Source organism: Podarcis bocagei (assembly GCF_964188305.1).
Source record: "Podarcis bocagei genome assembly, chromosome: 5".
In the NCBI taxonomy this organism is placed as follows: domain Eukaryota; kingdom Metazoa; phylum Chordata; class Lepidosauria; order Squamata; family Lacertidae; genus Podarcis; species Podarcis bocagei.
The window spans coordinates 16,882,121-16,904,433 of NC_138129.1; the positions used below are offsets into that span (position 1 = coordinate 16,882,121).

Below are 22,313 nucleotides of genomic sequence, written 5' to 3' on the forward strand. Positions count from 1 at the left end.
ATTTCTAGGTACATAGAGCTCTATGCTTTAGAAGAACTGATCACAGAAGTGACCAAAAGAGGGATTACAATTCTACAGTAAATAGCTCTCAGGACATAGTGGCTTTATGGTAATATATGGTGTGATACTTGGAAGACAAGTGTCTAGTTCTGGGTGTCGCACCTCAAAAATGACACTTCCAAGGGGCTGGAGCATCATATCTATGAGGAAAAGTTAGTTTGAAGCTTTTCAGTTAGAAAAATGTTAAAGGCCGGACACCACATAATAGAGGTCTGTTCAAATTATGCATGGTGTGGACAAAGTTAATATAGAGGTTTCCTCCCTCTTATTTGAAGCTAAGGCTATCTAATTAAGCTTAATGGTGAGAAATTGAGGACAACAAAATAAATATTTGTTTTCACAGTACATAGTTAAAACACAGAATTCATTACAAGATTCAGTGATTTCCACCAAACTAGGTGGCTTCAAAAGTAGGGTAATAGCTAATTATGAGAAAAATTAGATACACCTTTCTAAGAATGAGTTTAATAAGAGAACTTTTAAGTATCTACATCATCTACAAATAAGAAAAAAAGGCCACCAGATAACTGGAAAAAAGCACACACAACATACAGCAATACATGTACATCAAATGAAATAGAGCGAAGAGAGTTAAGGGGTTTAAAAAAACAGGAGGCCAAGTTTTGCTACCGAATATGGGCAACCTGTCCTGCCAAACATGTACAATTAGGTGAGGAAAAATATTTTCAGCTATCTTGGCTGTTTTCAACTATGGACCCAACTTTAAAAACTGTTCTTTCACAGTAGGGATTGATGTTATTTCTAGAGCAGAGAACTCAATCCAAATACATAAATTCAGAAATGGTAAAAGCAAAATTTTTAAAAAGAAAAAAGGCATAAAATTCAGACAACTTTTTCACAGTTGCAGTTTCAGTCCGTGGTTGACCTTCGGTACCAAAATCGAGCTCTATAGTCATCACTGCAAGTCATGAAGCCAGGGTTGGTAGGAGAGTGGACAATGCAACGAACTATACTGTTATGCCCCAAGGAAAGGAGGTTCCTTCGTTCAGCTGTTCGTGAATCCCAGCAGCAGAGGCTAATGGTCCTTTCATCAGGAAGCAGCACATAGTCTTCTGTGTGGTTGAAGACAGCTTGTGTCCTATGAACTTGGCGTCCACTCAAACCAGCTCCTGCAGGTATTGAAACATAAATATTCAGTATCAAAATAATTATTAAAGGAAACCGGCAGATCCTGCTATCCAAATGCTCATCATATCAAAATTCACTTATTCAAACACGAGAAACTAGTATCCAGACCTCCCTATGTACACCACAGATTCAGATGTGTGTGTAAAACTGTAAACATATAGCAGCCTTAAACAAGCCTTACTTTTTTGTGTTTTGCCGGTCTGTGGCAGCCATTTCGCTAGAAACCATGGGAGGGAGAGGTGAAAGGAGGCCATATCAGACAAATAATGGAGCATTTATCCTTCCCTGATTGCCTTTTGCAAGGTTTCAGAGGGTTTTCCTGGTTTTTTTTCATAATTTTGAGGTTTAAATTCCTTGATTAGGCATGCATTAGAAACTTTCCCATAGGAAATCAATGGAAAGTGTTGACTTTATATGCAAACACTTGCCTAACAAATGATTTCCTGAGAATGCCTTGTGTTCGGATAGCAGGACCTGTGTATAATGTATATTTGACTGGCAATGGGTGAAATGAACATCAGCAAATATCAGAAAAAGGCAATAAAATATTCAAATATTCCTCTAAGAATCAACAGAATATTTATTAGTAAATTCAGCAAGAGGATTCATAAAATAAACATCCTTTGCTTGCCTTTAGAAAAGCCTGCACAAAGTGACAGATCTTTTGAGTCTTCCACAGCTCTAGTTCTACATAGAAAAGTACTCTATTCCCAATTAATGGGAGTAGGATAATCAGGGCTGACTCAAAAGTAGGGGAATACACCTAAAAGTATTAAGCCATTTAGGAGTTCAAAACTTTGAATTGCAGCTGGAAGCTATAAGGCAGCACAGTTGATTAGTGCCCATGTTTCCCCTATTCTATTTGTAACAGAAAACAATTTGCAACATTTTGCACAACTGAAGCTTCTGAATGCTCTTAAAAGAGCAACCCATGTAGAGCGCATTGCAGTAATCAAACATGGAGGCTGAAGAAAAAAGGATTGCTGGTTGCTAAGGAAACAGTTGACAGAGCAGATGATGCCAAGTGGCAGCATACTCTCTGGACCTCAACTGATACCTGATTATCTCTTTCCAGAAGGGTTACTGAGTTAATCTGTTGCAGCAGAAGTGAAGTCTTGTGGCATATTAAAGACTAACAAATCAATATGGCATATTCTTATTCTTATTTTGCCTACCAAAATTTATGCCGCAAGATTTGTTTGTTTTATGTATAACTCTTCTCAGACTTTCCATTGATTATTAAAGAGGGATAGATCACATTCATCAGTAGACACTTCCCTCCTTCCCAAAACTCAGGGAATATTAGCCACTACCCCTCAAGCTTGTCTGGATTCAGTTTTCAGACTATGTGTTCTCTTCCAATTAACCAAAGGAACAATAACCATTACTGAGGCCACTCAATTAAATGAGTAAGAAAAAATAGAAGTGTACCACCATCCTGATCACGCCTCATTCCAAGAGTTATGTATGATCTTGTTAATGGCCTCTTTTGTTGGCATTTGTCTGTCTTGGAAGACAATGGAGTGCACATCCTGGGATGAAGTCAAACCGCTGTATTAGCAGCACTGAAGTGACCTCCCTGGGGCAAAAGCCTGGGCATTGTCTATGGAGGTTTTGAGCTGGCCATATGACAAGACCCCTCTCTTGGTCTTGCTGATAGGCCAAAGGTAAATGGAGCAATACATTTGGTACCAGCTTGGTTGCAGGAGTTGCCGGGAGGCACACAAGGCACCATCCAACTGTCTTACAGACTCCACTCTGATTTGTGTAGGGCTTACACATTAGACTTATTTTATCCCAATGATATTCCACAAGGGTGAAGAGGGTCAGATCACAGTTTTTTCTCCTATAGGAGCTATCTTCCAAGGTTGATGAGTCCCAACAGCCTCTTACAAGTACAGTATTAAACAACTGCAGAGATAGAATGGAATCGTGGCACTCTACAAGCCAGCTTCTACAGTGTTAACACAAACTTCCCTATCTGCAATCTCAAAATTTACATCCACAAACAAATCGAACCAGGCCGGACCACTACATTTACAAAGCCCCAAAGGGAACAAGATTTTATTATCTGTAATCTCAAAGGTAAATGAGATATCTAATAGGAACAACTCTAGTGTTACTTCCTTGCCCATGTTAAGAAATGATTGGCTACCAGGGCTATTATGGGAGTCTTTGTCCTGAGCCCATGCTGAAAGCCAGACAGAACAGAGTTTAAGAAAACTGTTTCTTATTCATCCCAGAAAGCAGACAGTAATGGTGCAAGTGTCAATTCAATCACCTTCCCAGTTTAAAGGCAAAAATGTAGGAATAACCAGTTCCTGTTAGGATTCGCACATCAAGAAAGATTTTTTAAGAGAACCTATGGTCATCTCGTTGTAAGAGGTTGTAATTTTCCTCATGTGCAATGAGCTTTAAAAATAACATTTTTTAAAAAACTGATCCAGCTCATCCACCTTTAACAGAAGAATCACATCAGCCTTTTCCATGCGGTTTTCAGCAAGTATGCTGAGCAAGGGCTTAGATTACCGTATTTTTCGCACCATAGGGCGCACTGGACCATAGGGCGCACCTAGTTTTTAGACGGGGAAATCAATAAAAAAAATCTCCCCCCCCCAGCCCCAAACAGCAGCGTACAGGCTGCGCACAACCTCTCCCAGCCGGGAGAGGCTGCGTGGAGCTAAAGAAGCCATAGCCCCATGCAGCCTCTCCCTGCCGGAGGGGTTGCGCGCGGCTATGGCACAAGCCTGCATTCGCTCCATAGGACACACACACATTTCCCCTCAATTTTTGGAGGGGAAAAACTGTGTCTAATGGAGCGAAAAATATGGTATATGAAGTTCACAGACTATCATGGAAGAGGAATAAACTGGCCGAAAGTAATCCGAGCATTTGCGGCAAGAGGTTGCCAACGATGATTCCAGTTGAGCTTCTGCTCTGTGGCACCATTACAGGTTCAATTTTATATTTAGCATGCCACAGCAGTCTGTGCATGTTTCCTTCTCTGGGCAGGATAATCCATGTCAGGACCTCTTACACCAACTTGAACAGCTCTATGACAAGTTGCCGTACAGCAATAGCCGAGGAAAGTATTCTTTGGCACCACTACTGCATAAAACTTCACTCTGATGATGGCTGCACATCTTTTGCCAACTGTGCTTCTCAGTGCCTTATACCAGAGAGAGCAATAGGTCAACCTGTCATTCCAGAAAGGAATAAGGTAACTAACTGCAGCTATAGATGACCACCAATAAATCCTCCTAGAAAGAATTCTAAAAACCAACAAGATGCATCGGTATCTGATAGGCACATCTTAATGGTTTTTCACCTGTGTCATTACTAGGTAATGATTTATCCATAACCAAACCCAATAAATCTGAGAAGTTTAGACTAGAACAGCAGCTACTGCATTGACTTCACTATGATCACTGAAAGGATATGAGGCGAAATTAGGGCTAAATTACTGGTTAGATTAAATTACTTTATAAGGAAGTTTTAGCCTTCGATATTACTTTATAAGGAACCAATTCTTGCCCAATTAAACATGTGAATAGTTTACATTAAACAATACTTTCATGGTGTAATCCTATGGCCCCTGTAATACCGACCTCTCTCGTCATGTGGCTAGAGGTAATCTCTGGACAGAGTTGGAGTTTCCAAGCATCATGGCTGCTCCACTGGCTGACTAGGAGCATGCTGGGGCAGTTGAGGGCACACAGGATCCCAAGCTTCCCTCATTTCCCCAAAATATCTCAAAAAGGAGCCAGAAACTATACCAGCCTGAGACCTTGCATAGCTTCTTCCATTTGGAGGAAATCAAGGGAATCAAGAACAGTCACAATTTCCTCCCACTGCAAGCAGTCACAGCTTGGAAATAGCATTAAGTATGGTGCAGATTTCAAGAACAGTCACAAGTATGGTGCAGATTTCTCCTTCACCTTTTCTAGTAAAATTTCTGTTAGTATAATGACACATTATATATAACTTTCTTTAAAAAAGTAAAGAACTTTGTTAGTCAAATCTCAGCTATAGAATATAGGGCAAGGAGAACAAGATTACACTTGTAATTCTCAAAATTCAATGTGAAACTGAAAAACTAAAAGGAAGCTAGAAGATAATTGTTACACACTTGGAAAGAAAGCTAAAACCAACACTAACGGCATATACAGACACATCTAAAGAAAATATATATTTTACTTTCGGGGGTTCAGGCTGAGTCCAGCTTCTCTCACCCCCATCTTTCCACTACAAACGAAGATATACTTTGCTTTCAAGCTGATTGCTAATTAAGCTTCACTTTTGGTCCTCATCCTGCATTTTCAGATTTTTTTTTTTTTTTTTTACTATTAAAAATACTGCTTGAAGGTTTATACATACATAAGCTACTTTGGCATCTTATCAAACCTCCCCCCCCCCCAAGTTGAAAAACTGCTCTTGAGAGAAGAGGTGGATTTGCAAAGTCACAGGTTCTAGCCAATCAGTACTGTATAAACCATGACCAGGGGAAAGAGACGGCGGATGAAGATTGGAAGAAATTTAGAATTTATCTTAAGAAATATTGTAAAATTAATGAATGTTAAAATGTTGAAGTTTTAGACAAAAGGGGATTACAGCTGTAAAAGGTTAAGTAAAAGGAAAAAAACAAGGGAAAATTCGATAAAAACAAGGGGTAGGATTTGTGGAAATAAATTTGGGAATTGGGATGCAGAAAGGGGAGGTATGGGGAAGTCGGTGAAGTAAGGTTTAAGAAAAAAGGATTTGAAATTATACATGTTTGTTTATGTGTTTGTTTGTTTTGTATTGTGTTATGTTTGTGTTTATAAAAATTGTGAAAAACTAATAAAAAATTTATATATATATAAAAAATCAGCACTGTATAAACCACCTTTCCCTACAAATTGACATACCTCGAGTTCCCTGAACTCAATACTGGAAAGATTGTATACCTGACCAAAATGTGCCAAGTGACATTTCATAGCAGCCCAACCACAGTGAAGAGACCAAGGTGCAGGTTTGTAAGAGTAAATGTTAGAAGGAGGAGATTTCAGCAGGGAACAGAAAAAAATGCCAAAAGATTGATCCCTTAGCTAGTTAAATGCGCCAAAAGATTCTGTTAGCAAAAGAAAATATGGTGCTTGAATGTTCAAAGCACAGGAGAAGTTTAATTACAATAAAAATATTTTGTTTTTACAAAGGTTTTTCCATCTAAGAGAATTGCATTAATGTAGATCAGGGATGTCCAACAGGTCGATCGCAATCTACTGGTAGATCCCCATGAGGTTTTGGTAGATTGCTGTCGATCTCTGGCTCTCTTTCCTTAGCGTTGCTAAAACTGACTCCTGCCCCGCCCCGCCCTCCATTGTTGTATGATCTCTGGAAGGGAAGACGAAGCTTTCTCTGTGCTGCTGTTTTGATCCACAGCGATCTCTTTGTGAGTGACTTTACCCCTTTGTCCCTTGCCTTCAACACCCCCCAAATGGAACTCCCCCCAAATCTTTTCTTCTCCCTAAAAAAAGTTCAACAACTTTGAGCTGAACCCCCCTCCCTCAAACAGGGTTCCTTTCCTCAGAAAAGCTCAACAACTTTGAACTGAACCCCACAAAAACAGAGGTAGATCATTGCCAGTTTTTAATTATGAAAGTAGATTGCAGTCTCTTGAGACTTGGCCACTCCTGATGTAGATGATATTTGAGTGTCTTATGCCTCCTATGATTATTGCATTTCACAATGGTCACCATCAAAATTGGGCAGGGAAAAAGGTACCACAGTTTGGTAATCCCTGCTCTAGGTAAATGTACATCTGGGTTGGATCCAATCAAATCACCCTCAGGGCAGATTCAATGAAATCAATAGACATGATTACCTGATGTCCACCAATTTCAATGGGTCTACCTTTGAGCATGACTTGAAATAAACACATTGAAATTATTCAGACATCAGTTACTCAAGTTCATTGATTTCACTGGGTGTGCTTTGAGTTCAAGTTAGTTGGCCACTACCCTCTGGATCCCATCTAAGGAATATTCCACTTTTTTCTTTACAACTTTTCAAAAAGGGTTAGACTAAGAAAGCAATTCTCTCAGAAATCTTCATTGTTGAGTGGCAATTTGAAATCAAGTCTTGCCAACCAAGAACCATTTATATCACACTATTCTGGAATTTAGATTAAGTTATTAGATTCGATTAGAAACCTTTTATAGTTCAAGGATGACATTCCCTTAAGGGCAAAAGGCTGGGAGCCACAAGTTAGTGGTCGATGGAACCAGAGGCAAAAGTGGGCAGGTTGAAGGATGTGACACTTATCTTTGTATAGCAAAATATATCCCAGACACACAGCTGTCAGAGGTTTCTACACACCCACCCACCACCCCTACCTCTCCATCCAGAACATGAAGATGCAATATCACAGTTCAAAGACTCTTTGCAGTCAGACAAAAGCCAAGAAGGGGGCAGTTGAAGGTTATGGCCTAAGAAGAGTCCCCTAGAGCAGCCAGGAGGACAACATTCAGCCCCCAAGTCTGAGGTTCCATACTCCTGTTTTAAATTAAGCCTTCAGGCATTTCAATATTTTATCATTTAAAGTTTAACATTATGTAAGAAAAACAGATTTTCAGGTGAATTCAAACATGTTGTGTTTTCTACTGTTTATAAAGAGGTTGCAACCCAGCACTATCCAATCACTGCTGTAAGCTACATACGGAATTGCGACAGACTTCCACACTATCAGAAGTACTGCACTTTCTCTACATGTACATCTTGCTATGTTCTGCCAACACAAGTGGACATGACATACCTATGGTGGCACAGCATTCAGCCATTATTACTTGTCAATTCATATATTTTTTTTAAAAAAACCTCATTAAAAAAACCTTACCATTATGGTGTCATGCTTTTTTCATTTAAAAGAACTAGCTGGAAAGGAGTTTTGTACTAATTAACAAGATAAAATTACCACCCCCTCAAGAAAAACAAATGAGATCATAAAATGGTACCCATCATTAAAGCCGATGTGTGCTGAATTGCAATTGGTTCGCTTTCCCAGTAAGTCACAGCCCACATAAACCCCTAGCTTTTAAATAAAAAGATGGAAGAATGGTATGAAAGGAAACCTCTTTGCAGAGATTGTGCTGCTCTTCTGGTCTTTGTGGTCTGAGAAAAGATGCAAAAACCGCAGGGAAAATAACTGGTTTGGATGACTGAGTGAATGCCCACTACAGGAAAGTAAATGAAGCATGTAAACTTCACACTCAAGGCCTCGTGTAGCAGCATCCTAGAGGTTAAGGGAAGCACTACTTCCACAGCAACAATCCAAGCTAGACAGGAATTTGAAGGCTGGCATCAGCAGAAAATTGTGGTTTTGAATATTCATTTCTAAAGACCGTAACGTGAAAATTAGTTAGAATGGGTATGTTTCTCAAGACAACTCTAAGCAAAATTGCTAATGGAGCAATGAGCCAGTCTGGCCTGGCTCTGTAGTTTCAGAGTTGACTGGATTCCAGAATACTCTGCTCTGTTGATGACCTTGCTAACTAATGGAACAGGAGGTGGATGTCAACCTCTAAAACAGTTGCTTCCAAGGGTCATCTTCACTACTTCGTTGGCACAAGTCACAACTTTACATTGGGCTCAAAGGAGATGAAGTGAAGTGCAAGATGATTAAGAGTGCTAGATGGTATTTTACTTGCAACAAAGCTGACAGATCTTGGTACAGAAGATCTGCTAAAGCCTGTGGCAAGTAATTCCTCCCCGCTTGCCATAATACCTACAGAATATCATCCAAAGCTATTTCTGGTGATGAGGGAACATGGGCTGCCTCTACTTCGAGAAAGATACATCTAGTGCCTGTTTTGAAGACTGAGTATCTAATGCACAAATGTAAGAGTCTTCAGGGATGTAAGGGCCTTATGACTTGTCCAACAAAACTGGGAGAAGCTGGGTTTCCTTGCTAGGCAGTATTTTTCTCCCATCTAGATAGGGCAGTGTCTGCCATTGTTTCGTTCCTATTTAAACGGTGGGCAGGAGTATGTTGGACATAGCTTTGATACACTTTTGGAAAGGTTACTGAGAGTCTTTGCTCTACAGCTCCAGGCATACCTGGATATCAAGTGTTTTGAGGCTGGCCTTGTGAGCCTGAAGATTTTTACCTGAAAACTGGGAAAGGTAGGTTGAGTTTTGAGGTGTTTCTGTTTTTATCAGATCAAGACCTAGCAATTGTCACGTATTCATAACCTTGAGGCTAGACTACTGTGATGCGCTCTATGTGGGACTGCCCTTAATGAATGCCTGGAAGAGTCAAATATTTCACAGTAAATTTGTTTAGATGAGCTCTCATTGCCAGGGATAAGCATGAGTAGGGCACTTTTATATTATTTTTAGTTTCAAATTTATTTTGTTGTACTGGGGCAGGGTAGAAATGGAAATTAATCTAATTATGGCAGAACTGGTTAAATACTATTCATAGTTACACAGGTCTGACTCACCCCAAGAAAAAGAGTTCTTTCTTTCTAACGTCCAGATTCCTAAAATTTCAGATGAGGAAAAGAATAGGTTGAACCAACTAGTTGCAGTAAAGAAAGTAAGAGAGACCATTAGTCAATTTATGAGTAGCAAAACTGTTATCAGGATATTACAAAAGGTTTGCTGGGATCTTAGCAGACACTGATGTATCTTTAACCCAAACAGCTGTCTCTGTCTTGAAAAGTGCCACTAAAGAAACTTTACCTCCAAGAGGGCAAGGACTTGTTTGCGATCTATTATCACATATATTTAAAGAGATCTCAATTCTCCAAGTGATGGTATTTATGTAGCCAAAGTGGTATCACATACACAAGCAGGAGATTATCAGCAGGCTCAAAAAACTTCAAAGTTTGCAGAGTACAAAAACCTTAAATACTAGGCGGGGAAGTACAAAAACCTTAAATCCTAGGCGGGGACCACCCCCTCAAAAACACCCAGTCCAATGCTAAAATATTTTATTGCAGATCCCACCTGTACCACATTTTCTCTGTCTTCTAAATCTCAGCTATCCACCTTTATTTCCATGTTGGCAGAAAAGAAATCTGTTCAAACCTAAAATACATTATTTATGATATAAAAAAAAATATTCCCAGTTGGAAATGAAAAAAAAAGTTATATCTGAAAGAGTATTCATCTTGTCTTTTAGGGATGGAGTAAAAGTTTTCAAATGAAATGAGTAGAACTCCCCCCCCCCTTCCTTGGGATTTAGGTTGAGCTTTATCTCTGACATCACTACAAATATTTAATGATAAATCTGTCTCTACAATTTTGGTGGATGGAAGTTAATGGAAGCCATATATTAGATAGTTCTATGTGAAAAGGATACTTCAGTTTTACTGTCACAGATGTTTTTGTAGGGATATCGCGGAGTGGGGAGTGTGCTCCCTCCGGACCCCACTCCCCAATATCCCTACAGTTTTAACTGTTTTAAGGAAACACGAGGATTGCAGGAACAGACCAGAATTTGCAATGTCAGAGATGCCATATCAGAGATGACTTGCAGTTTCAAAATACTGCATTTTTATAAAATAAACCCTCTATCAAGTTCTTTTATCAAGTTCTTCATGATCATACTGTTATCGACGTAGTACCCATTTCCAAAAATGGTCAGAGGCCTCCAAGAAGCTTTCCAACATGGCGCAGAAGCATTCCCTATCTCTTTTCCATGACTGGTATTCTAATGTTTACTAGTTCTGGACTTCCAAGTTTCTATTTAGCTATTGCAGCAAATAATAATTGATAAACCTCATGATAAACTTCATGTATTTGTCCTTTTGAAACTATCTTAGTACCACCATGTCTTGTGGTAGCCGATTCCTGAAGCTAATACCACTTTGGTGATACTGCCAGCATGAATTAGGTGTGGTAATCCACACACTTTTGTTGCTGGTGCTGGTGGTGTTCATGAAAGGTGGAAGTGATATCCCTTTAAAATAATTATCACAGGCAACGAGAAGAATATAATAAACTAAACATCGGAGATACAATTTACAAGTTTCCTTTTAAGTTGACAGTCCTCCTTTTTGTGGAGTACTCTTTAAAATATAATATAATTGGGAGCATAATTAAACTACGTCTGTTGTAGTACATGGGCTATTGCTAACATATAGTTTAAAACCCCCCCCACCAAAAATGGTTATCACCTACTACTGGGCAGGGCAAAACAAATTGGGGTAGTTTAAAATGTTAGAAACTGGACATGAGTCACTGTTATTAAGAAAGAAAAATACTGAAGAAAAACCGTTTTCTCCTAGAAGTATAGGAGGCCGTGAAGTATATTAATATTTATCATAAAACATGTTGGGTAGGAGAAGAGATTTCATGCCCGAACTTAATGGCAGAACTGAGAGAATGACAGACCAGGAACCCAGCTCTAGATAATGACTTAAACAATGACTTAGACATAGCAGTGAAACAGTCAACTAAATTGGTTGCAATCTCCAAAACAGAAAACAGAGAATTAGTATTACAAGGCTTTGGTACATCCTTCTTTTTCTTTCTCTCTCTTACAAAAACTACACTGACACACAACACACTTGATGCAATCTTAAAGAAGGGGTGGCTAACGAATGGCCTGCCAGATGATGCTGGACTGCAACTCTAGGTCATGCTGCCTCAGGTTGATGGGAGTTGGAGTCCAACATTGGGAAGCCACAGGTTAGTACCCTTGTCTTAAATGCCAAACTCTTACTCCAGTGTAATGTAGCAAGGCTTCTCAGTATCTATACAAACTATTTATGTTCATTAGCCAATTTTGAGACAAGTATTCTCAAGAGCCTTTAAACTTACTGACACTTATCTACTTCCTGGATTGCCTATAAGGAAATTAATTTCAATGCTTCTAATAGGGATAGACATGTGAAAATACACCACCCAGAATTCAACGTGGAATTATCTATGGTAAAAGTTATTGCAAAGCCTGACATTTTGATATATAGAGACATATTTAAAGTCCCATGAATTAGATTCTAATAAATGATGCCTATGTAGAAAAAATATTTACAGTGGTGCCTCGCAAGACGAAATTAATTCGTTCCGCGAGTTTTTTCGTCTAGCGAATTTTTCGTCTTGCGAAGCACGGTGTCGGAAAAGTTTTGGAAAAGCTTCAAAAATACCAAAAACCTCAAAAAAGGCTACCACACCGTGTTCTATGAGTTGCTCCTCAAAGTCAAGTCGCAACTGTATTAACGGTGTTAAGAAAAAGGAAACAAACTTGCAAGACGTTTTCGTCTTGCGAAGCAAGCCCATAGGGAAATTCGTCTTGCGAAGCAGCTCAAAAACCGCAAAACCCTTTCGTCTAGCGAGTTTTTCTTCTTGCGAGGTACCACTGTATTCCAAAAATCTCAAAAATAACATAAAATGTATGAAAGCATTATTAAAGCATGTGCCATTCACATGAACCAAAACAGCTGTTGCTCACAGCATACAAGAGCAACAGAAAATCATCTCTCAGAAAGAAACCCAGTAGTGCACTAGTTGGATTGGTAGAGTCCATCTAGTGAGAAAATAACCAACCACAAATGTTAAATCAAGGTAATGTACTGCTTTCCAACTACAGCTGAGGATGCATACTATGCCCCCCAGTGCCCTTATTTCTTTGTAAAGACTGTATTTAAGACTGGAGAAAGAGCCCTGCTAGATCAGGCCATCTAGTACAGTATTCTGTACAGTATTCTGTTCTCACTGTGGCCAACCAGATGGCCCATGGGAAGTCTGCAAGCAAGAGCCTAGTGCAACAGCTCTCTCCTCACTTGTGATTCCAGCAACTGACATTCAGAGGCAGAGTGTCTTTGACAGCGGATGTATGCCAAGACTTGACTGCACCCTGCTGGTTTAGCATGTTAGAAACTTGAAAATGTGTATTACAAAATATGCCTCTACAGAAAAGGAGCTCTTCCAGAGAAGTTAATTCATACAATTTCCTGATTTCTGAGGGAGCTGTTACTGCAGTAGCATCTCACACTGGAAGTATTAGAGAAAGCATTGAGCAGAAAATTGCAGGCTTACATGTTGATGTAGTTTGTTTCCAGCTCAGCAAGATAGAAAAAAGAAGCAACATCATTTGTATATCAAGCAGTATTAGTAGGAAACGAATCAATGTGTGAAACCCAAGGATTTCTCTTAAATAAACCCCCGTGATTTAAAGTAAGAACTGTGCAAACACACAAGTATGATTTTGGACATGACTGCAGAATTTACCTGATTTTCTCCTAGGTCATGAGGAGATCATGAAGTTATTTCCTTATGAGCAATAATCAACTATTTGTTCAAAATTTCAAGGGAAAAAGTCTGGATTTATATGCCACTGTTGCAGACTTTGTACAGAACTTTCAATTTACATTTTTCCTCATGATACACCCAGGAAGGCCATTACATTTAACTAGATGTAATGGAGGATGGGATCATGGCTAAGAGTACATGAGCGAAATATATACTTATCTATGATATTGGTCAACATCTACTCACCTGTATATTTGACTAGTGTTCTCCCTGTAGAGATCTCCCACAGTTTAGCTACAGAGTCTTTTCCACTAGACAGAATATACTTTGAATTCTTGGAGAAAATGGCAGAACAGACTTCAGCCCCATCGTGCGCTTTTTCAAAAGTAGTGATACAACGATTTGAAACGCCATCCCACAATTTGATGCATCCGTCTTTGCTGCCCGTTACATACATGTTAGCACTTGCATTGTAATTAACTGAGCATATGGCATCAGTGTGCTGATCTTGAGGATTGCAAGATACAAAGCACTGGAAAGTATTGACATCATACAGTCGCAGGGTAGGATGCTGGGTACCGACAAGAATGAAGTCTCCAGAAGGATGGAAAGAGATAGAACGCAGCATTTCTGCTTCCTGTTTAGTTGGAAAATAGGCAGTTAACATTAAAAGGCATCTTCCCAGTGCACTGATCCACCTAAACACCAAACTTGTGTTGGCTACTGTATAAAATATACATCAACATTGCTATTTAAAGAAGCCAGGCAGGACTCATGGCACAGCAGAACAGATTTTTCTAAACAAAGTGTGGGAAAGCAGGTCCTCATAAAAGAGGTGAGATTATTATTTATCAGGAAAAAGGTTCTGAAGGGAGTTGTGTCCGAGTCACACCATTTCAAGATCAGTATCACCTACTTTGTAGATCCCCAGAGACCACTCTCATTTTCCTTTAAGTTGGATTCATGCTCTGAATCAATTGGTAAAACTAAGCTACTGTTAGGGAAGAGAAGTATTTAGTTATGCTTAAAGAAGTCACAAACTACTTCAGATCTATTGTAATCTACCCTATGCATTTCGCCCCTTCTCTAGCAGATTGGATGATCATGGTGTTCCATGTTAAATTCTTCTTGAGAGATTGGACAGAGGAGCCACTTAAACCTTCCCCTAGGAATTTTCTAGCTATATCGCCCTTCCCAAGGGGGGAAATATAGGGGAAATAACCCTAAAAACAACTTGGGGTGTTGGTGGTAATTTTATTTATTTGCTACAATTATTTACATCCTACCTTGCAGAATACAAATCCTTCCCAGGCATTCAACATTTAAAATCACACACATTATCCCCATATAAAATGTTTTTGAAAGGGGGGGGGGGAATTAAGCAGTCCTGTATTCTACTTCTCTGTTCTTCCACTCAACTGCAGCAGCTGATACTAGTTTTCAGTTCTTAAAAAGCCAGGGGAAGAATGAATGAAAACCATTTCATAGCTAGTTTGGCCCCTCAATTAAAGTTAGGAGGAGTCTGAATGGCAATGTCCAAAGTATGTTTTACCAGGATGGTCTTAATCCTAAGAACACTTGTACACACCATTTAATAACATCAACAAGGCTTCAAAAGTCATGCTTTTCTAGTTATTTTTGTTATTCCTTATAAAGTTTTGATTTAAGTGTCTAACCTGGATATATTTGAAGGCTCTTTTGGCAGATGGTTTTGAGTAGTCAAACAATTTAAGTGTGTAATCCCTTGAACCAGAGGCAAGGATTTGTTCTGTTGGATGGAAAGCTAAACATGTCACCTCATCCACGTGATCATAGAGAGTTCTAATAACAGGGTGGTTCTCCATGTTCTGCTGAGCTGTTTCATTCATCATGACCTGAAGAATACATTGCAAAACACAGCACAGTAAGCACAGAATTTTCGCTGCAGGCATAAAGACACAAATGCTGTCTATTGCACATCTGATGGTGTTCCCTTCATAGGGAACACAGTGGATCTGCATCTTCCCACAACTGTTTATGCAGGATGTTTAAAGTGTGAAACAATCTCTCGTATATGTCCAAATAACTCTCTTTAGTGGGTCATTAACAGCCCATCTTACAAATGAAAAAAGGAACTCGAGAGATCAGGACTAGTCCAAACTTTGCAAGTCCATGGCTATGCTAGCACTAAATTCAGTCACCAATACCCTTTCCCCTGCAGCTTCCTGTACCCCACAAAACTCTACAAAATGTGTGTGTGTGTGTGTGTGTGTGTGTGAGAGAGAGAGAGAGAGAGAGAGAGAGAGAGAGAGAGAGAGAGAGAGAGAGAGATGTGTGGGTGGCTGTAGGGAGAGGGGGGAAATAATAAAAATTGCCTCCTTTTCTTCTGATGCAGTTCTTTAAACCAGTGTTTCCCAACCTTTTTTGGGCAAAGGCACACTTGTTTCATGAAAAAAATCTCGAGGCACACCACCATGCCAGATGGGGAAAGGTCACTTTTTACTTATGTAAAAAAAAAATAAAAAAATAGTAACAGCATAGAAGGTAATGGTTAGGCTAGCATCCCTCTTCCAAATATGCTAGGTTTTTATTTGCAGGGACTGTTCTACATGGGAAAGAATTCAGCACTGTCATTCTCCCATCTGCCATCTGAATTGGTACTATTCTGGGTCAACTTACTCTGCTGCATGTGTAGATGAAAATGGCACCAAGTGTGGGGGAGGGGGCAGAACAGGTTTCAGATACAGGATATTAAGCATACACGTACTTCAGATTGAACTGGTTGCTTGCTTTGCAAGTTTTCATTTCCCAAATGACTGCCTTGGCAAGCGCAATACCTATCAGGCTCAACGCCGGTCTCGCGCTGCCGCTTCCCGCGCTCTCAAGGACCCGGGAGGAGGAAGGCATGAAGGGAATCCCGAAGGCGCGAAAACCTCGCGCATGCGTAGGCCTTCCGCCTGCGACAGCCCAGTAGGCCGGCCGAAGCGAGCGGCGATGGGATGTGGGAGGGAGCTCGCTCGCCGCCCCGCATGTGCCTATGTGGGGCACGTTACAGCCCCGTGACGTCAGCGCCACGCAGGCAGCCAGGCAGGCAGACGGCGAGACCCCCGCGCTGGGCGGCCTCTCCTCGCCGCCGCCGCCCCGCCTCTCGCCGCCCGACTCGCCCGCCTCCTTCCCACGGCACACCAGGCAACGTCTAGTGTGCCGCGGAACACCGGTTGGGAAACACTGCTTTAAACACAGGTACTCTGCTCAGAATCCTAGCTGCTGCATTCTGCACTAGCTGAAGCTTCTGAACAAAGTCCAAAGGCAGACCCATATAAACCACATTAATCTAATTATGAGGTTAACAATGTGTGGATCATGGTGGCCAGGCTATCATTGTCTCGGAAAAGGTGAAGTTGACATACCAACTGAAGTTGGTAGTAGGCTCTCTATGCCTACCTAGGCCTCTAATGCCAGTATCTGTATACCTGTGCCTTAAAGTGAATTCAAGCAACCCAGTTCCTGGACTCAGGAACCATCCACCCACAGGCTTTTTGTGTTATCAGAGGAGGCTCAGTTTATTGATCCTCATCCAGCCCATGACGGCGTCCAGGCTTCTCCCAACTGAGACTGCTCCCAACAGCTTCATATGACTAGTAAATAGCACTGGCACTCCACAGCTTAACTGGCAGAGTGATGAGATGCTGTCATTCAAAGCTACTCTCTGAAAACAGCCCCACAAATAGAAGCATGACCAGTTTCTTTTGGCAGATAATTCCCAGAGGACCCTAAAGCTGCAAAAGGAAAATGCAAACATTTATTGATTCATTACTATTTGAGCATTTACCTCAATTGGCATAGCACTCTTTGCTAACATTCTCTCTGTATCAAGTATTTTGATTGAAGCATCAGCTGATCCTGTAGCTATTAACTGTCCATCTCTGCTGTATGTAGCTACACGACATGGTCCTTTGTGCGATGTGACATAACAGGTCTCATATTCAGAAGCTTCTGGGGACATGGTCTGCACATCTGCATCAAATTCCAAGTCAATCCCTGTGCCAGGAGCTACTGTATCAGAGCGCCCAATTGCATACTGAACTGCACTATCATCATTTTCCATTCCTGGAAGAAAAGAAATTACAAAAGCTCATTTCCCAAAAGTAAGAAGCCCCAAACTTTATAAACAGGAAAAAACCTGTTATGACAATAGTTCTTAAACCTAATTCATTGGTATTTTGAACGCTTATCAAGCTGTGAGTCCTAGAAGACCTGTTCCCTGCCTTATAGGCCTTTCCCATCTGGTCTAGAAGGGTGGGGACCTGTCTGACCCCAGCTACAAAAGCTGAGGCTGCTAAATACGATTCTTGGACTGGGGTGTTGTTTAAGGTTTTTATAACTTAACTGGAAGCATAAGAAAACATCAGAAAATTTGTGGAAAGTAAACTGGCACAATAATTCATACCGCTAACAACCATTTTTACTCTATATGATATGTTCACCTGTTTAAAAGAAAGTCTTCCTAAAAAACCCACAAGGTGAAATGCAGTTATTCACAACTGTGCCTCTCTAGTTTAGTGTACCTGGCACCCACACAAGTAGATGAGCAGCAACTGATCTTTGCTCCAAAGCGTAAAATGGAGAGATAGCAGATTGGTGGGAAGCTAAGGTGTAGCTTGGTTGCAAATTCACTGGAAAGATAGGGAAGCTGACCTAGTTTATACACAAATAGCTGCAACAGAGCTATCATGTACATGTCTTTGCTGCTTTACATCCTATTCCAAGCAGGATCACAGAATATAATGGCTCATTTTACATATTTCTCTAGTAAGTATTGATCTGGGACAACTATCAGTGCTATTTGCTAACTATCGTTTTAGAAGACTTAAGTGACTGCAGATAACATTAATGGCTTAAATATCCAGAGACAAAAGAAGTATTTTGATTACTGATGTTTTGACATGCCATCTAAAACAACAGTCTTAACAGAACTCATAGTGCATACCTGACCTTAAACACAGCATATTAAATTTGTTTCACATCACAACTTACCCAGTTTAATAAGATGCAATAGTTGTTCAGAGGGTGCACATACAGACTGTGGTTTTACCTCATTTATCAGACCGTTAGCAATGTTGATATATCCATCATAAAGCAATTGACTAATAATGAGTCTGTAAAGTTGTTGCCTGTCTTTCAGGCTTACTTTTGGTCTATACATTGTGAGAAACGGCTGTCTTGCAGAAGTCTGAAACGAAGGAAAAAATAACTACATACATGTACAGGAATAAGGCATTTATGTTTAATTCTATTTTTGAAAGCATTTGTAACCTACTTCTTTTTTTAGTAAAATGCCGAAGGTTGCTTTCACAGCAGAAATAAATAAAGCAACCAAGGACAAAATTATATTAAGTAATATAACCTAATAGTTCCCGCAATTTTTCTCCCACGGGCCACCTGAAAATTGCCGAGGGTTTGGTAGATCCCTCCTGCAGCCTTTTCCCCGCGCCGAAATCCGTATTTCCCACCTCCCACAACACCGAGCCTATCGTGACAAAGGCTGCGGGGCTGGGCGGCTCTTCCATTAAAGGGAAAGCGGCGGGTAACCTGGCGTTCTCCACGTGCAAGAAACGGCCACGGGGAAGAGCTGGCGAAACCGCCGGGCCCGGAAAGCGACACTTGATTCTTACCAGCCCGTCTTTCGGCCTGGGTCGATCTGCGCTCAAAATGGCTGCCGGGGGCCCGACGACGTCGGCGGGCGGCTGCGGCTGCGGCGGCAAAGGCAGCGGGAGCGGAGCCTGCGGAGGGGCCGGCAGCAACCTGGACCGAGGGCCGCTGCGTCGAACAGGCTGCTGCATCGAACCTCCGCACATCGATTGAAGCCGCAGCTGGGAGGAGAAAAGGAGCGCAAGCAAGGGTCACGTGTGCGCATGCGCCAACAGTAAAACCACGTCTTTTCGAAATGCGACGTGAAGATGGATAGTGGGAAGGAATTTGGCATGCCAAGTTTTCTCTATCACTGTAGTTCCCTCTTGGGGGCAAATGTTTTACAGTACAGTACAGTATTCTTAAATTTTTGGCTACTGTAAAACGATCAAGGCACAGGAGCCTTGCCACACACAAAAAAGGATACTTAGTTGAAAATCCAAGTTAAATGGATCAGCATCATGAGTGTAGCCTAGAGAGGGGCAGGTGCCATCAATAAACATCAATACAAACATGAGGTTCTGCCCCTCCTAACAAAAGCCTGCCCCCCAACAAAATCCCTGGCCATGCCCATAATGATTATATTAAAAAATGTGCAGTGTGGTAGATATTTCATTCACAAACAAGGAGCTAGGATTTTATTCTAGGGACAGTAAATTCTGCTAAGCCTGATTCATAATTCTGTTGTCACTTCCAGTACACTGCTGTGCATTTACTCAGATCTAAGCCCTACCCACAATGCGGCTTACTCCTAGGTAAGCACGTACAGAATTGCAGCCTTAAGCACCGATATCCTGAAAATGTGTGTACACAACTTATTAATATAAGGTCTTTAGGAATTTCCAAAAGTTTTAACAAAACTGTTGAGAATGGGCCTGATTATTTGACCTCTTGGGTTCTTTTTTCTGGCTAAAAATGGGATAATATACAGTATACTGACTTTAAAAGTCCCAAACTCTTCCCTGACCAGTTCTTCATATCCAGAGGTGCGCAACCATTTTAAAGATGATTGAGCTTCCTATTGAATGCCATGCAGCTCAGATGGTGAAATATGGGGTCTCCTCTTAAATCAGGCACCCCCAAACTTGGCCCTCCAGATGTTTTGGGACTACAACTCCCATAACCCCTAGCAGGACCAGTGGTTAGGGTTGATGGGAATTGTAGTCCCAAAACATCTGGAGGGCCAAGTTTAGGGATGTCTGTCTTAAATAAAGCATTTACCTCGTAATCTCACAACCAGTTCCTAGGCAGTTACCCAGAGGTAAACCCCACTTGAGTTTAATAGGACTTATTTTAAAAATGAGTAGAGTTGCAATTGTGCAGCCTGATCCGTTGCATGTTTACTCAGGGTGTCCCACTGAGTTCAAGGGAGTTTATTCCCAAATAAGTGTACAGTGGATTGCAACCTTAGACAAGCGGTGCATAAGTAAATGGGCACTGTTCAGTGACAAAAGATAGGAAGAATGACCTTGGGCATGTTTGCTTTGACAGTCTACATCGCAACAGGCCCAAATACCTCATGCCCCCAATCTTATCAAACAATTCTACTCACATCAGCTTCAAGAAATGACAGTCGCATTGGTCGTGGTTCATTGGTAGGCAAGCCCATGTTACTCATGCCCCATGGAAACTGCCGTCTATCACATGGTGGCGTGATACGACGACTTGTCATTTTTTCTCACAACTGTATATCCTTCACACTACCTCTTCAATCCTCTCACTTGTCCTCAAGAATTAAGTTATATGCAGATGACCTTCAACCTGAGAAGCACACATTAATCTGATGTCTTCCCTGGTCCTCAAAGGTCAGTCTCATAATCCTGTCATGGTAGCTTTTCAAAAGACATGGACAGAGGAATGGGCTTCTCTTCAAATCCACACTCACATCTGTCAACAGCTGCCTGCTTGAGAGGCAAAATGTCCATCATACAGAACTGAGCATTATGGGAAATCTAGTCTGGTGCAATGCTGTTTCACATTTGTCAACAGAAAGTCCATCCCGTGGCAAGTTGCTTTTTTTTTACTTAGTAGCCTGATACCTGAACTGATAGACCACCACGGCTCTGATAAAATGTGGTCAAAGTTGTCTTCAGACAAACACTTTTTTGATGCTACAGACTGAAAAACTAAGAATACCAGAATCATTGGTCTTCACCCACCCAGTGCTACCTATTCCTGTTGGGCCCATAGGTTTAAAAAACAATCTGATGCCCTCCACCTGAAAGAAAACAACCGCTCAGCATCTCTTCAAAAACCAAACAAAACATTGGTGTGAATCTGACCTTTGCATTCTTTGTGGGCAAACACTACCACTTACTGGAGGTCACCAATGGACCAGAGGGCTGTGGCCCTCTTTGGCTGGGCAGCCCTGCTGCTCCCAACAGTTTGCAGCAAGCTAGCTCATTTCAGAATGGCCATTCACACGGTCTTTCAAATTCGGCGTGGTGAACTCTTGGTTTTAGGGAGAGTCACCCCTCATGCAAAATGGCATGCCCCACTGTCTGTTTTTCCCCTTTGCAGCCAAGGTGCAGAGCCGCACTTCTGCTGGCCTGTCACGTTTCCCCCTTAAAATATGTCACAGTTTCTCTGTGGACACTCAAGCGAGTTTCATTGTCACAAAAAACCAGCCCTGCAGTGTTGGCAGCTGCCCTCACAGGAGCCGCCTCACTCAAGTCTTTCAAAGTGGGGGGTTCGGCTCCAAAGTGTAGAGACTGGGGGCAGGAATAGACCCAACTCTCAGTCTTAGTCTGAGTCCGTCACACTATAATGAGGCGGTGGGTACGAGATGTTTGCCGTCGACACCGTAGGGGCTGCGCCACTTGCGCAAGGGAAAAGAGCAATGGGCCCTGTGCGACGGGTTTACGCAACCAGCGTATCGCGAGCCTACTAAAAGAGTGCTCGCGCGCTACGCTGAGAGCGTATCCTGCTTAGCCAAGCGCTCTCTCTCTCTTGTTCACGGTTCACAACAACAGACACCAGCAGGAGAAGAGCAGCCTTGCGAAACCCCGCCCCGCTCAGTGTCCCTTCCTCTGCACATGGGCAAATGATCGCAAGCCGCGAGGGCAGCGGCTCTCCCTCAAAGGCGACAGTTAGAAGCCCGCGAATGGCCGGAGCGGTGGTTGCGGAGACCAACGAATCAGCGAGCGGTAGCCTCGTCGACAACAGGGTGAGCTCCACCAATAGGAGCGCGGCGGCGG

The 22,313-nt window shown here is 41.5% G+C and overlaps 1 protein-coding gene across 2 annotated transcripts; it reads right to left on the reverse strand.

Moving 5' to 3' along the window:
• Nucleotides 1–509: 509 nt before the first annotated feature.
• On the reverse strand, nt 510–21,602 carry CSTF1 (cleavage stimulation factor subunit 1). 2 transcript variants are annotated; one of them, XM_081196308.1, is made up of 7 exons: nt 21,434–21,602; nt 19,101–19,298; nt 18,463–18,658; nt 17,258–17,535; nt 15,123–15,320; nt 13,693–14,083; nt 510–1,190 (listed from the first exon to the last, which is right to left on the reverse strand). In XM_081196308.1, exons 2-7 carry the CDS (start codon nt 19,281–19,283, stop codon nt 931–933), a joined length of 1,506 nt encoding a protein of 501 aa, XP_081052434.1. In that variant the 5' UTR covers nt 19,284–19,298; nt 21,434–21,602; the 3' UTR covers nt 510–930. The 2 variants fall into 2 exon arrangements, with proteins under 2 accessions (XP_081052434.1, XP_081052433.1); XM_081196307.1 differs by lacking the exon at nt 21,434–21,602 and adding an exon at nt 20,669–21,345.
• Nucleotides 21,603–22,313: the final 711 nt, after the last annotated feature.

Bases quoted from the DNA above. Each gene is read 5' to 3' on its own strand.
- CSTF1 (XM_081196307.1), bottom strand. From the start codon at position 20,788: ATGACAAGTCGTCGTATCACGCCACCATGTGATAGACGGCAGTTTCCA. The intron at 18,659-19,100 runs GTAAGAATCAAG...CCTTCGTTTCAG, and splicing joins CCAGGCCGAAAGACGGGCTG to ACTTCTGCAAGACAGCCGTT. The intron at 14,084-15,122 runs GTTAGACACTTA...CCAACTAAACAG, and splicing joins GAGCCTTCAAATATATCCAG to GAAGCAGAAATGCTGCGTTC.